The sequence below is a fragment of the Elgaria multicarinata genome, chromosome 14 (assembly GCF_023053635.1).
Source record: "Elgaria multicarinata webbii isolate HBS135686 ecotype San Diego chromosome 14, rElgMul1.1.pri, whole genome shotgun sequence".
NCBI lineage: Eukaryota > Metazoa > Chordata > Lepidosauria > Squamata > Anguidae > Elgaria > Elgaria multicarinata.
The window spans coordinates 25517402-25532577 of NC_086184.1; the positions used below are offsets into that span (position 1 = coordinate 25517402).

Sequence of the window (15176 nt, forward strand, 5' to 3'; positions counted from 1 at the left end):
CCACACAGGGCATCCAGCGCTCAGGCAGGGACGAACCCGGGATGATCCTGGGATAAGCCTTAGGTCTAGCTACGGCCTGGGTGACTTTGGGCCAGTCACAGACTCTCAGCCCAACCTACCTCACAGGGTTGTTGTTGTGAGGATAAAATGGAGAGGAGGATTATGTACACTGCCTTGGGTTCCTTGGAGGAAAAAAGGCGGGATATAAACACAATAATAAATAATAAATTTGTGCAAACACATCCTCTTTCTTCCTCTCTCTCTTATATACTTCTTTCCCATTTGCATGAGGCAGGCAGGTCACAAAGCAAACGTTGCAGAAAGCAAACATTGCACAAAGCAATCAAGGCAAGCCAATTGCGGCAAACATAAGAATCAGCAAGTGAAATGCTATCCTTGTTAGAAAACTGCAGAAACTGAAAACCTAAGACGAGAATGGCAGCAAAACAAAAACAAAATGGGGGCAAAACCCTACCATCGTTACTCATCCCTAGAGAACGTCCAGTTCCCCCACCTCAGAATGACCAAAGAACTACAGACGAAGCTTGCTAATTCACTCTAGCGTTTGAGGAACAAGCAGCCAGATTTGTGTTGCTACAGCAAACATGCTGAACGAGCCATAAACCAGATGAAAGGCAGCTCATGTGCACAATGTCTGTTATGTTGTAGCAGAATTTCCCTAGATTTTCCTGTTGGTACTGAAGACCTAAGATGGTTTAAGCAAGGCACCTGACCTGCATACAGCACTTGGCCCCCCAAAAAAAGCCCACCTCTGATGTAGCAGGTGACGGAAACAACCCATCCCTGCCCGAGACCCTCAGAGAACCACTGCTAGTCAGCTCGGATAAGGCTCAATGGATAGATAGGCTGTGTTCACACATACCACTAGCCCGTGGTATGGGTTGTTGAATTCTGGGTTGTTGTGTTTTGAAAACCCAGCTGTGCTAACACTACCATTGTTTGTTAGCCATGAACAACTGAGAAAAAAAGCCCATGGTTTATTATTGAGTTGGGAACTCTTGAGTTATTTAAATCATGGGTTATCTTTAAATGCCAACCCACGACTGGGTTGGCATGGTTCTTTTCGCCAAGCTACAGAAGCAGTGGGTAAGCGGTTAAGACAAAAAGAACAGCTGCTCCACATGCCACTACGACAGCACTACAAAGACATTTGAGATACAAGGAGGAAGTGGGCGAAGGAAGAGGAAAAGCAAATCATCCAGCGATTCAGAAAACTAACCATGGTTTGTTCAGTTGTTTGCCAGGACAACAAACCATGGGTTAACCATAGACTAAATAAACCATGGATTACCATTATGAGCAATCCAGGTTACAGTCTGACCTAGTGTAAGTTAGCTTGCTAGGAAGTGAAAAAGTGGATGTAAAAGCCGTGGGAACTGACAGGAACTTCCTGTGACAGAAGCTGCTGCCCTTTCAGTGTCTAAGAAACCAGACACCATTGTTGCATAACCAACAGTGTTTGAGGACTGGGTTCATTAGTGGTTTTTGCTTGTCGGTATAATTTAGGGTGACCATATGGAAAGGAGGACAGGGCTCCTGTACCTTTAACAGTTGTATTGAAAAGGAAATTTCAGCAGGTATCATTTGTATATATGGAGAACCTGGTGAAATTTCCTCTTCATCGCAACAGTTAAAGCTGCAGGTGCCCTGCCCTGTTTTAAAATGGTCACTCTAGTGTAGCTCCTGCAGCTTTAACTATTGTGATGAAGAGGAAATTTCACCAGGTTCTCTGTATATACCAATGACACCTGCTGAAATTCCCTTTTCAATACAACTGTTAAAGATACAGGAGGCTTGTCCTCCTTTTCATATGGTCACCCTAGTATAATTGTTAATTTATTGGTTGTGTTAACCAGCTAGTAAAATAAATATTGTTCATGCCCATTTGTCTAAAGGGTGATTGCCAATTCACCTCTCTACTTCCAGTAATTGAACATGGTGTTCAGTACACTGTTCTCATGTCTTCGATGCTGTGTTTAGCTTTGTCGTGCCTAATTCAATATGCAGGCTTGGGCATCCTTTTCCAAATTCAAATCTGTTTATTGCAGTCCATGGCCAGGTTGAAAAAGCAAGGTGTAACACCCACCCACCCACCAGCAAAATCTATATACAAACACATATAGAACAGTGTACCACCCACACTGAGCAAATAAAAAACAGGTTAATTAAGCTCTCAATGTATTTTAAACAGAAAAAAAACCCCTTAGCAACTTTTCTAGTAATAGCAGGAATGGTGAAACAGTTAGATACATGGAAGAGTTTGTCTCTGCCAGGGACATAGATAATAAAAGCATGATCAATTCTCTCCTAATATCCTGGTAGAAATTGCAACATAGCAAATCATGCGTTACAGTTTCTATATCACCTGCACCACAGGGCCAACACTGTTGCAATGAAGAATGCGTATTAAATCTTCTCTCTACCCTGGCAGGTAGAAAAGCTTTCATAGGGGCCAGTGTAAATGCAACCCAAGGCTTATAAGTATGAATTGTTTTTAGATAGATAGTTCTTTGCTCCAAAAGCCAGTGTGAGTGTAGTGGTTAGAGTACTGGCCTACGAGTCGGGGAGATCTGGTTTCTAGTCCCCATTCGGCCATTAAGCTCACGGAGCGGCTTTTTGGGCCAGTCACAAACTCTCAGCCCAACCTCCCTCACAGGGTTGTTGTTGTGAGGATAAAAATGGAGAGGAGGAGAATTATGTATGTCGCTTGGAGGAAGGAAGGCGGGATAAAAATGCAATAAATAAGTAAATAAATAAAATGGGAATTGAGTGCCCCAAATAGAAGAAGAACAAGAATTAACTCCCAAGGATATCAAATTTTGCAGTTCGATATCATCCAGCCTAACAAAAGAATCGCTGTTGCCTTTTCCTTGCCCAAAGAAATGGAGAAATACTCATTTCCATTATTTTACAGTGTACAGCCTTCACACAGGTATTGTTATAAGAGTCTTGCCAGATCATAGAATAGTAGTAATAGTCCTGTTGGTCAACACAAAATTTAATCCATCTAGATAGAATAGACACCCATGTTATGGATTTTAACCCCTTTTCGAAGCACAACACTGCATTAGACACACATTTGGGGATTCCAAGAATTATTCTGAGGAAAAGTGACAGAAATCACTGAACCTCATTTCTTAGGGCATCCTTTTAAACCCATCTGGCTTGGTGGTGCTTTAAAAATAATAATTCACTCCTAGATTCTCCTACTGTTTTTAAGCAGCGGGTTGACTGTTCCTGAAATTCCTTCACTGGTCTTCTTATTTTCCTCCTATTTGTTTTAGATCTTATTTATTTGTATTTATTTATTGGCGTGAATTGCCACCCTGGGAATGCTGACAGATAGACATTGATGGAATTTATTTTAAAATATGCACTTATTAAGAACATGAGAACAGCCATGCTGGATCAGACCAAGGGTCCATCTATTCCGGCACTCTGTTCACACGGCTGCCCACAGGAAACCCACAAGCAAGACATGGGCACAACAGCACCCTCCCACCCATGTTCCCCAGCAACTGGTGCACACTGCCTCGAATACTGGAGATAGCACACAACCATCAGGGCTAGTAGCCATGGATAGCCTTCTCCTCCAGGAATTTACCCAGCCCCCTTTTAAAGCCATCCCAATTGGTGGCCATCACTACATCCTGTGGTAGTGAGTTTCGTAGTTTAACTAGGGGCTGTGTGAAGGTGTCCTTACAATCATAGAATAGCAGAGTTGGAAGGGCCTTACAAGGCCATCGAGTCCAACCCCCTTTCATTCATTCCTTTCATCTGTTCTGAATCTCCCACCAATCAGCTTCATGGGAGGGCCCTGTTGGGTTCTAGTATTTTGGGAGGGGGAGAAAAATGTCTCCCTGTCCACATTCTCCACACCATGCATGATTTTGTAAACCTCTATCGTGGGGACTATTACATTAAATTAATTTTTTAAAAAATAATTTAATTTAAATGATGATGACGATGATGATGATGATGATGATGATGTCAATCTGGTGTGGCAGGAGAGAATGGGGCATGTAGGGAAAAGAAAGAGCAGTCCTAACACATGTGTTCCCTGCCTTTGTGAAGGCAAGGCTCTTCCTGCCTGCTGTTGTCACGGGCAGCTGTGGTTAGGCTTGCAGCTGACAATTACAGTGACAGTCCAGCAGCCTTCCCCAGCCTTGTGGCCTTCCAGATGTTTTGGACTATGTCTCCCTTCGGCCTCATCCAGCATGTCTCATTTCCATATGGCCAGTAAAAAGGCGGCTCCATATTTGGGGCGAATGGGCCAGCAGCACCCCCTGGTCCCCCCACGACCAGCCGCCACTACAGTAAGGCAACCAGGATGATCAGGGGTCTGGAAACAAAGCCTTATGAAGAGAGACTGAAAGAACTGGGCATGTTTAGCCTGGAGAAGAGAAGATTGAGGGGAGACATGATAACACTCTTCAAATACTTGAAAGGTTGTCACACAGAGGAGAGCCAGGATCTCTTCTCGATCCTCCTAGAGTGTAGGACACAGAATAACGGGCTGAAGTTACAGGAAGCCAGATTCCGGCTGGACATCAGGAAAAACTTCCTGACTGTTCGAGCAGTACGACAATGGAACCAGTTACCTGTCGTTTTTTCCTGTATAATATTGCCAGGATTTGATCATTTTTGCCTGTCTCTTCTGCCAAGACTCTTGTTCATGCATTGGTTATTTCTCGGTTGGACTACTGCAACCTTCTTCTCACTGGCCTTCCTTCTTCTCACATCAGTCCGTTGGTTTCTGTTCACCACTCTGCTGCTAAGATCACCTTCTTGGCTCGCCGCTCTGACCATGTTACTCCACTTCTGAAATCTCTTCATTGGCTTCCAATTCACCTCAGAATCCAATATAAACTTCTCCTGTTGACCTACAAAGCTTTTCACAGTCTAGCTCCTTTCTATCTTTCCTCTCTCATCTCACACTATTGCCCCACTCGTGCTCTTCGCTCCTCTGATGCCATGTTTCTTACCTGCCCAAGGGTCTCTACTTCCCTTGCTTGGCTTCGTCCATTTTCTTCCGCTGCCCCTTACGCCTGGAACGCTCTTCCAGAACATTTGCGAACTACACGTTCAATCGCAGTTTTTAAAGCTCAGCTAAAACCTTTTCTTTTTTTCTAAAGCTGTTAGAACTTGATTTTGATCTTACTTTTATACTGTTAGTTTTACTCTACCCTGTGCCTGTTTAGTGCGTTCTCTTCCCCTTATTGTTTTATTATGATTCTATTAGAATGTAAGCCTATGCGGCAGGGTTTTGCTATTTTATTGTTTTACTCTGTACAGCACCATGTACACTGATAGTGCTATATAAATAAATAAATAAATAATAATAATAATAATAATAATAATAATAATAATAATAATAAGGTTGTGGGCTCTCCCACACTAGAGGCCTTCAAGAGGCAGCTGGACAACCATCTGTCAGGGATGCTTTAGGGTGGATTCCTGCATTGAGCAGGGGGTTGGACTCGATGGCCTTATAGGCCCCTTCCAACTCTACTATTCTATGATTCTATAAGGCCAGCGCTGGAGGGCTAAGGCGGTATTTCATAGCTACTGGAAGGTCGCTGCTGCAATTACACGTTCACTTACTGCCAGCTTTGAAAGTGGATCAATTGCGAAGCAGAAAAATGGCCTCCTCTGATTGCTGTTAGAGAACACTCCTCCGTGCCTGCGAAGGACGTGTTTTGAAGCTAGCAGCAATCCAGGAACCGACATGCGAGGCTAATGGGTTCAAGCAAATGAAATGACGGGCTACTTTCCAGGCTCTAAAGACCATGTGAGTGATTGACCTATGTTTTGGTTTAATGGCGTGTGGCTTTGGCGAAATCTAATGCTTGTATTGATGTTGTTTCTCTCTCTCTTTTAAATTGCAGGCTGCAAACAGTTACCTAAGAGATCAGTGGTTTCATTCGCTGCAGTGGAAGGTAAGCAACTTTGTATTCCTATAATGATCGTTTAGAAAGAAAAGCAAATCCTTAGATTCATTATTGTCGTCCTTTTATACTTTGTATTCTGTGGACCTCTCCATTATTTCCCATTCAGGATGATGTGCAGATGTGCAATTCTGCAGCAACTTTCATTGGGCCCCCCGAGTCTTGCTGTGTTTTTCAAAGTCATGAAACCTATTGGCGGAAAATACTATTTCTGGTAGGGCTGTGCATGGACCCCCCGAACCGCTTCATCGCCTGATCCGCAACTTTCGGATCGGGCCGTTCCGCTTCAGGCCGCTCTGACCCTCTCCCACTCCGCTCCGCAGAGTGAGATCCAGAGGGGCGGATCAAGATTTCGCCCCCCCTTCCCTACTTACTTGCCTCCGCGGCTGAATAAGCCCCCCCTGCCCCCTTACCTGGCTCCGCCACTGTCACCGCACGGACTGTGGTGGTGGCAGCGGAGCCAGGTAAGCCCTCCCCCCCCCACTTACCTGCCTCCGTCGTGGTCCGGCGCCGGCTTCAACTGAGGGCAGACAAAGTCTGATGTTGTGCAGACTTCTACTGTTACTTTCTACTGTTAGTTTTTCCCTACCCTGTGCCTGCTTACCCTTCCCTGTACCTGTTGGCATTCTCTTCCCCTCCTTATTGTTTTACTATGATTTTATTAGATTGTAAGCCTATGCGGCAGAGTCTTGCTATTTACTGTTTTACTCTGTACAGCACCATGTACATTGATGGTGCTATATAAATAAATAATAATAATAATAATAATAGGGCCAGGGCTCAAACCGGAAGAGCAGGCAGCAGCTCCCCTGCCCCCTTACCTGGCTCCGCTGCCGTCGCCGCACAAACTTCACCACCGCCACCAGGTGAGCCCCCCTCCCCCCTTACCTGTGTTCGGAGCTCCAGATGGAGGCGAACCGCTTCACCTCGATCCGCAGCTCCCCCGACCCAATCCGGATCCACCTTTGGTGGAGGTGGATCGGGTCAGTCCGCTTTGGATTCGCTATCCAAATCGGAGCGGAGCACAGCCCTAATTTCTGGCACAAGAAACTATGACACGTGCAGCAAAAACCCCAGAAGGATAACACACACACACACACACTTTGCTATACTAAAATATAATGCTGCTTATATTTAACAACTTGTGTGGTCATCACAGGCGACCAGACATTCCATGCAGGCGAATGAGCAGACTGGTGGAAGAGGGACAGATTGCTCCATTCCTCCTCTGCTAGCCTGCATAGTTCCTGTGCTAACTGCAGAGGAAGGAACACCTCTTCTTCTATGACCAGCACAGAAATGGAGTGAATTGGCCTGGTGGGGAGAGTGATCCATCCTTCCTCTACCAACCTGCTTCGTAGAAGAGGCAAGTTGCCTGTGTTTCCACGCCGTCTCTGGAAGGGGAGGCTTGCCTCCTCCCCGGCCAGCATGAAAATGCAGACATCTAGTGAAAAAGTGTTGCTAATTAGTAACTTTTGGGGGTTTATTTACAAGGCTGATACATCTGTCTTCCCCCTGCAGCAGCCCAATCTCTCCCACACTGGGGTTTTCCAGCATTTCTTTCCTTGTTCGTTGTGTACAATACTTGGCCCTGATTTCTTCTGCTAGCTATTTCTTAGGAAACATCAACCTGCAAGGGCACGACTTGTGGAAGTAACCTGTATCAGGGAACAATGCAAAGGGATGAGCAGAGCATTTTTGTGGCTCCGGATTGAGATTTTTCACTGAGATTGTAAGGCCGCCTTTCCCAACATGATGTCCTCCAGATGTGTTGGGACTACAACTCCTAGCGCCCCCCAGCCAGCCTGATGGGGAAGCCTGGGGGAAGTTATCTTAAGTAATGGCTAGAATCCCTTGTAGTCAAGCCCTGCCTTTCTGGTGTTAGATGCTGTCTTGCGGATCACAGCCAAAATATGACTCTAGCCTGAGGGAGGGGACGTCTTGCTCAAGGGCTTCAAAAGCCTGGAGTCACCACTGGTGCTTTGTTCAGGCTCCCACCAGCAATATTTAAAAGCTGTGAGACCTCTTGAAGATCAGTTTGTTAGTTGCAGCCGCTGCCAAGCTGCCTTTTGGCCGAACGGTGCTATGGTTGTGCATTCAACTGTGCAACCGTGGGTCATAGAATCATAGAATAGCAGAGTTGGAAGGGGCCTACAAGGCCATCGAGTCCAACCCCCTGCTCAATGCAGGAATCCACCCTAAAGCATCCCTGACAGATGGTTGCCCAGCTGCCTCTTGAAGGCCTCTAGTGTGGGAGAGCCCAAAACCTCCCTAGGTAACTGATTCTATTGTCGTACCACTCTAACAGTCAGGAAGTTTTTCCTGATGTCCAGCTGGAATCTGGCTTCCTTTAACTTGAGCCCGTTATTCTGTGTCCTGCACTCTGGTTGCACCACTTTCGTTTGCCCTGTTTTATTATTTAATTTAATTTTTTGCAAGCCAAGTTAGTGTGTGTGTGTGTGTGTGTGTGTGTGTGTGTATGAGCGAGAGAGAGAATAAAAGATAGCCACTGGAAAAGATAGCCACTGGCTACTAGGAGGAGGGCTTTCTCTGTTGTGGTACCCCGGCTGTGGAACGAGCTCCCCAGAGAGGTCCACCTGGCACCTACACTGTATTCTTTTCGTCGCCAGCTGAAGACCTTTTTATTTTCTCAGTATTTTAACACCTAATTTAACTTAAACTTAAATTTTGCTGTTTTAATTCTGTATTTTAATCGTATATCAATTTCTGCTGTGTGGTTTTATCCTGGCTGTGCTTTTTATATTGTATTTTGTATTTGGGTTTTTAGATTGTTGGTTGTTTTATTATGTTCCTCATGGTTTTAATTTTTGTGAACCGCCCAGAGAGCTTCGGCTATTGGGCGATATAGAAATGTAATAAATAAAATAAAATAAATAAAAGACAGATTTAATGGTTCTCCAGATATGCAGCTCATCATGGGCTAAAATTGCTACTAGAAGGGACCACATCAAACTGTAGGTGAGAGACGGGGTGGCATGACCGAATGCTCCTCCTAACCAACTGGTACAGTTAGGGCTGGTTTGGACAAGCCTAGCCTTCCCCCAGGCACGCACACTTATTGGGCAGTATAAAAATGCAATAAATAATAATAATAATAATAATAATAATAATAATAATAATAATGCCAACTCAGGGGTTAGTTTGCACATGGGTCTGTGGGCACCGCCTCCCACCTGTTTGCCACTTCCGCTTTGCATCCAGTTTAGCAAACAATACAGGAGCACCCTGTTCCTGGGTTGCTTGGGGTGATGTCCAAACCCAGCACAGCACCCTGGATTGTTGAGGGGGAAACAACCCAGACTTGCAACCCACGGTTTGTTGTTGGGTTAAAAATCTGGATTGTTTCTCCCTCAACTAGGGTGACCATATTTTGGAAACCAAAAAGGAGGACAACATGGTCACCCCCAAGGGGGCGTGTCCAGTACCAAGGGGGCGTGCCCACCCGAACATAGCCTTGGTCACATGTCTGATTTTACAGCACACATTTAAGACAAATCTGTCCTACATAACATCTTAACGTTAAAATCACTGAAATAAAGAACAAGTGAGAGATTCAATGTATCTGAAATTAACTTCACTCACTCCTACTTTTGTAGGTTTTGCTGTACTTTGAAGCTTTTGCTATACTCTGTGTGTTACATTCTCCCCTTCCCTCAAATACCTTTTTTGACTGTATCTTCACTCATTGCAAGCTGCTGTTGTTGTTAACAGGGTTTGCTACTGGCCCCAGATCTGTTTCAAATTTGGTATGGCTAAAGCTCTACCTAAAAGTTATCACGGTGCCAACTTTCAGCTCTTTATCTTTAAAAATGACAGTTTAAAAAATAATAATTTTAAAACCTCATTTTTTAAAAAAATCCTAAAAACTCAATGGATGAACGGATCTGTTTCAAATTTGGTGTGGCTAAAGCTCTACCTAAATCCTATCATGGTACAAAGTTTCATCTCTTTATCTTTAAAAATGACGATTTTAAAAATAATAATTTTAAAACCTCAATTTTTTAAAAATTCCTAAAAACTCAATGGATGAACGGATCTGTTTCAAATTTGGTGTGGCTAAAGCCCTTCCTAAGAGCTACCATTGTGCCAAGTTTCATGACTTTATCTTAAAAAATGACGGAGTTCTAAGCACTTTTGTTAATTCCCATTAGAGCTGCTCTTTGAAAAAAATTCCGGATTTCCCCTCCCCTCCCGGATTTGCCATCAAAAACCCGGACAAATCTGGGCAAATCCGGTCATATGGTCACCCTACCTCAACAAACCCTGGATTGGTTACGAGAGCGGATGCAAAGCAGAAGTGGTGAACAGGGAAGAGGCCGTGTGCTCGCTTGCTGATGGGGAGCCCCAACCAACCATGGATTGATAAATTAACCCATGTGTGGTTGTTACAGGTCACCCACTCATCTTCCTACTGGGAGCTGTAGGATTTCCCCCCTGGTCTAAACATGCATAGGGTTGTGCCCTAATTCTCCTACCTTTCAGACATTCCCAATGTAGGAATGGGGTCTGCTGCTGGCTTCTGTTTCCCCCCTAAAAACCATTGAAAATGAGACAAAGCATTACAAGGGCTGGTGCCATGTGAGGCTGTTATGTCGCCATCACTCAGCCCCATTCATGGAATCTCATGGGGGTCCAGACCTCGTTGTCTTCCGGTCATCATTCTCCCATCTTTTCCCACCGCTTCTTCCAGCGTTTTCCTTACCATGGAATATCCGTTCAGAAATGATGGAATAGCTGGCCAAGCCTTCTGATGGTTAACACTAGGACCCCTCCGTCTGGAAACACCCAAATTTCTGCTTTCCATCCACTAACCCCTGCCCCCTCCCACCCCCACCCTGGTGCTACCTTAAATCCCAGCCAATGCACGTTATCATCTGGGCATCTCATTTCCAGCAAAAAGTTGTTTCTTTTTAACGTTTTTTTCTGGCTGTTTAACTTTTCCTGCCGCCTTCTGAGTAAGAATTCCTGCTTCACGTTTAGCTGTTTACCCTGGAGAGGATCTGACAGGTTTCAGAGAGCTGTAACGGAGGCCCAGCCGTGGCTGGGGCGTTAAGTTCAACGTTTCCAGAGAGTGCCACATCCGTAGGAATGAGAGAGATCCGAGGTGCTTTCCTTAAATCTTCTACTCGTCCTCTGCTTAAAAGCCGAGCTGCTTGGAAGAGAGACGGGCAAAAGAGATGAAACCTCAAAACATTGGATGGGGGAATTGTGGGTTCAAAATGCATTTTCCAAGGATACCAGCTCAGCCACTCAGCTTCTGGGACAGGATAACGGTCTTCCCTCCTTGCTCCAGTGGCAAAGAGAGCCTTTTTCTTTTCTTTTTTCTTTGCAGAAAAGGGCAACCAGGGTGTATAAAAATCAATGATTTTTTTAAAAATAAAAAAAATGTTTTTTAAAAAATTTAAATCGGATTTTTTTATATATAAATCAGATTTTTTTTAATAAAATGCTTTTTGAGGAAAAATCTATCTAAAGATAGTTTTCTATTTGAGATACATCATAGTCCAAAGGTTATTCACCATGAAATAAGGATTAGTTTTTAATTATGTAGCATGAGGCTGTATATTCGTGCAATGTTTAATTTTTTTTGGTAAATGAATTCCATTAATCCATTCACAATGTCATGCTCTTCCAGAGGTTTCTGTAAGATTATTGGGCAATTTTTCTATCTAGAAGATATTATCACAGATGCTTGGTTTTACAGTTCTCAAAAACTGTGAGTTTGTGTCTGCAGAGATCACAATCCCATTGTTCCTTTGCAAATCTGTGTACACAGAACTAACCCCTTACCTCTTAAGTGCTAAGTTTCAAAAAATTCAATGAATAGAGTGCACTTTTTGGGGGGGGGAGTCACATAATTAAATCGAGTCTTTCTGAGTAGTGATTTAAATCGTGATTTAAATCAAAATGATTTAAATCAAATCCGCCCTGAGGGCAACTAAAATGACCAAGGGGCTGGAGCATCTCCCCTATGAGGGAAGCTTACAACAGCTGGGATGGTTTAGCTTGGGAAAAAGGAGGCTAAGGGGAGACATGATAGAGGTGTACAAAATCATGCTTGGTGTGGAGAATGTGGACAGGGAGACATTTTTTCTCCCTCTCTGATAATACTAGAACCCATTAGGGTCATCCCATGAAGCTGATTGGTGGAAGATTCAAGACAGATAAAAGGAAGGACTTCTTCACACAGCGCATAGTTAAACTATGGAATTCGCTCTCACAAGATGCAGTGACAGACGCCAATTTGGATGGTTTTAAAAAGAGATTGGACCAATTCCTGGAGGAAAAGGCTATCAATGGCTACTAGTCCTGATGGCTATATGCTGCTTCCTGTATCAGAAGCAGTAAGCCTATATATGCCAGTTGCTGGGGAGCATGGGTGGGAGGGTGCTGTTGCACCTATGTCTTGCTGTGGGTTCCTCGTCAATAGCTGGTTGGCCACTGTGAACAGAGTGCTGGACTAGATGGAAACTTGGTCTGATCCAGCAGGGCTCTTACGTTATTTACCAGCAGAACCTGCAACAAAATGTGTTCCTGTTCTGAGTAACAGCCAGCCACGTCCTCCTTCATGATACTCCATTGCTGCTGACAATGCTTAATTCTTACTGGGTTGTTTTTTAGAGGGTGGAAGGTCTCTGTTTTGTTTTATTAAAAAGGAAGGAAAAGTACTCCTGCAAACATTGGGATCCCACCCACCTGAGCAGGCCGGCAACACTCTCTCAGTGCCCAGTTTTGGTTAAAACTCTGTTGGTACTTACCAGTTGAATTCAATATTAGAAAGAATGATTACATCTACAGTGCCTTGCATAGGAATTCACACGGACACGGACACCTTTGTCTTGTCCACATTTTGTTGTATTATAACCTGGGGTTGAAACTGAGTTCATTGGCATCTTCACCATTGAATTTACATGACATACTTAACACTTTGGAGGTGCACAATATTTTTATAAATAGAGGGAAACTGTTTCCGTCTGCAAGGCATCTGAGGATGGGGTGGAGGTTCACTTTCCAGCAGGGCCATGGCCCTAAACACACAGCCAAAGTTGCACTGGGGTGGATTGAAAACAAGGATTTGAATGTCTTCAAATGGCCCAGGCAAAGCCCAGACCTCAACCCGATTGAGAATCTGTGGCAAGACTTGCAAATTGCTGCTCACCAGTGGTCCCCAGACAGCCTGACAGAGCTTGAGCAATTTTGCCAAGAATGGGGAAATATTGCAGGATCCAGCTGTGCAAAGCTGGCAGGGACTTACTCAAAAAGATTCACAGCTGTAATTGCTGCCAAAAGTGCTTCTACCGACTCAGGGGGCGAATACTTCTGCAACCAACCAATGCCAGTCTGTTGTCATTTACTTAACTTTTGGGCCTATATATATATATATATATATATATATATATATATATATATATATATATTGCACCTTCAAAGTGTTCAGTGCGTTGTGCAAATCAAATGGTAAACATGCCAATTAACTCTATTTTAATTCCAGGTTGTAACTCAACACAATGTGGACAAGCCAAAAGTGTGTGTGTGTGTGTGCGTGTGTGTGTGTGTGAATGAATACTTATGTGAGGCATTGTATACCTCCTACTGGGCCTGTTCAGAAGACACCTTAAACCATGGCTTTAACCACGGTGGTTAAGCCAGAAAGCCAGGCCATGTTCAGAAGACACCTTAAACCATAGCTTTAACCACGGTGGTTAAGCCAGAAAGCCAGGCTGTGTTCAGAAGACACCTTAAACCATGGCTTTAACCACAGTGAATAAGGCTTTTTGTTTTATTCACCATGGTTAAAGCCATGGTTTAAGGTGTCTTCTGAACGGGGTCACTGATAAGCTAACAGTGTTCTCCCCATCACTGCTCCCCCAGTCAGGGCATCTTTGTTGGCCTTGCACCTCCTCCTTCAATGCCGAGGTCTTAAGTACTGGAAGGGCTGCAGGGAGGGAAGCTGCTGGATCCAGTGAGGTTGAGTTGATGGCAGAACATGAAAGCCAACATCTTTGGACCCCACCGGATCACAGCAAGGGGAGCGCTCAGCAGACAGAAAACGTGTTGGCTTTCTAAACCATGGTTTGATTTTATGTTTGGAAGCTGGAGCCATGGAATGGGTTCTAAACTGTGGCTCGCACAATCCGTCCTCTGGCCGGGGTAATGTACCTGCCATTATCTGAAAGTCCGCTCCTTGAGATCGACGGATGCCCCGGCAGAGCAAAAGAGGCCTTGTCTACCCCCCAGCATGGAGCCCTCTCTTTCCTTTTGACCATGGCCTGTGGCAGGTTCTGGCACCCACTGTCAAATGCGGACACTGCTGAACGAAAAGGCAGTACTTCTTGGCTTCTGTGACGTAAGGTGTTTTAACTCTCGGTAGTCTATATCATTCACACGCATTTGGTCACTTGTCAGTTGTTCGGTTTCGCATTAGCGCTCTCTATTTCATGCTCATGAGATACAAACCTGGGCCCTTTGTGCCTTAAGGCCCCCTTCCTCTCTGAGAGAAAAAAAAATTGTCACTACCCATGTGGCTGTTTGGGAATTGCCGTCTGATGAGCAGCTCAAATATCCTGGTTTCTCTGTCTTCCGCTTGGCAGCGGGTGTCCGACCCATGGCTAACGTTCCATGCTTTCTGGTCACAACAGCTGCTCAGATGTGTTACAAATACCATCCTGTAATTTTGGAGGCGTGTATTGTAATCGTGCAATGCGGAACATTTTTTTCAGTACCTTGCGGACCTGTACTTCTAGCAGGGTATTCCTGTCTAGAACAGAGCAAAAGCTACATTTTTCATGGCGGACGCTCTTGTGGACTAGTGTAAATGCCATCAGATGCATCTGTCCCATGCAAGCTTATGCCACAATTCATTTGTGAGTTAGAATTGAAGGTGCTTCAAGTCTGTTGTTTGTTCTGCAGATAAATGGTTATAACAGAAGGCATTTCATCTAGAAAATAACCCCAAAGGTTGTTGCAATATGCTAAATTGTACTCGTCCTCCCTGTAGCAGGGATGCCTCACCTGTACAGGGCTTTTCTGCATAAGTCCGGTAACTTTAGCTGGTACAAAACAGGGCAGCACATTTACTAACAGGGACTGGCCAATGAGACCACATCATGCCAGTCCTTCTCCAGCTTCATTGGATGCCAGTGCAGGTCCCGGCCCGATTCAAAGTGCTGGTATTAACATTCAAAG

At 44.5% G+C, this 15176-nt stretch overlaps 1 protein-coding gene across 3 annotated transcripts in view; it reads left to right on the forward strand.

Moving 5' to 3' along the window:
- CMIP (c-Maf inducing protein) overlaps nucleotides 1-15176 on the forward strand; it is a 605118-nt gene that overhangs the window by 531782 nt on the left and 58160 nt on the right. For all 3 annotated transcript variants that reach the window (XR_010026126.1, XR_010026125.1, XM_063141221.1), the window contains one exon: nucleotides 5910-5960. Coding sequence is in view for 1 of the 3 variants with exons in the window: in XM_063141221.1 (XP_062997291.1) it covers nucleotides 5910-5960 (51 nt within the window). In the remaining 2 variants the exon portion in view is untranslated. The remainder of the gene's footprint in view (nucleotides 1-5909; nucleotides 5961-15176) is intronic.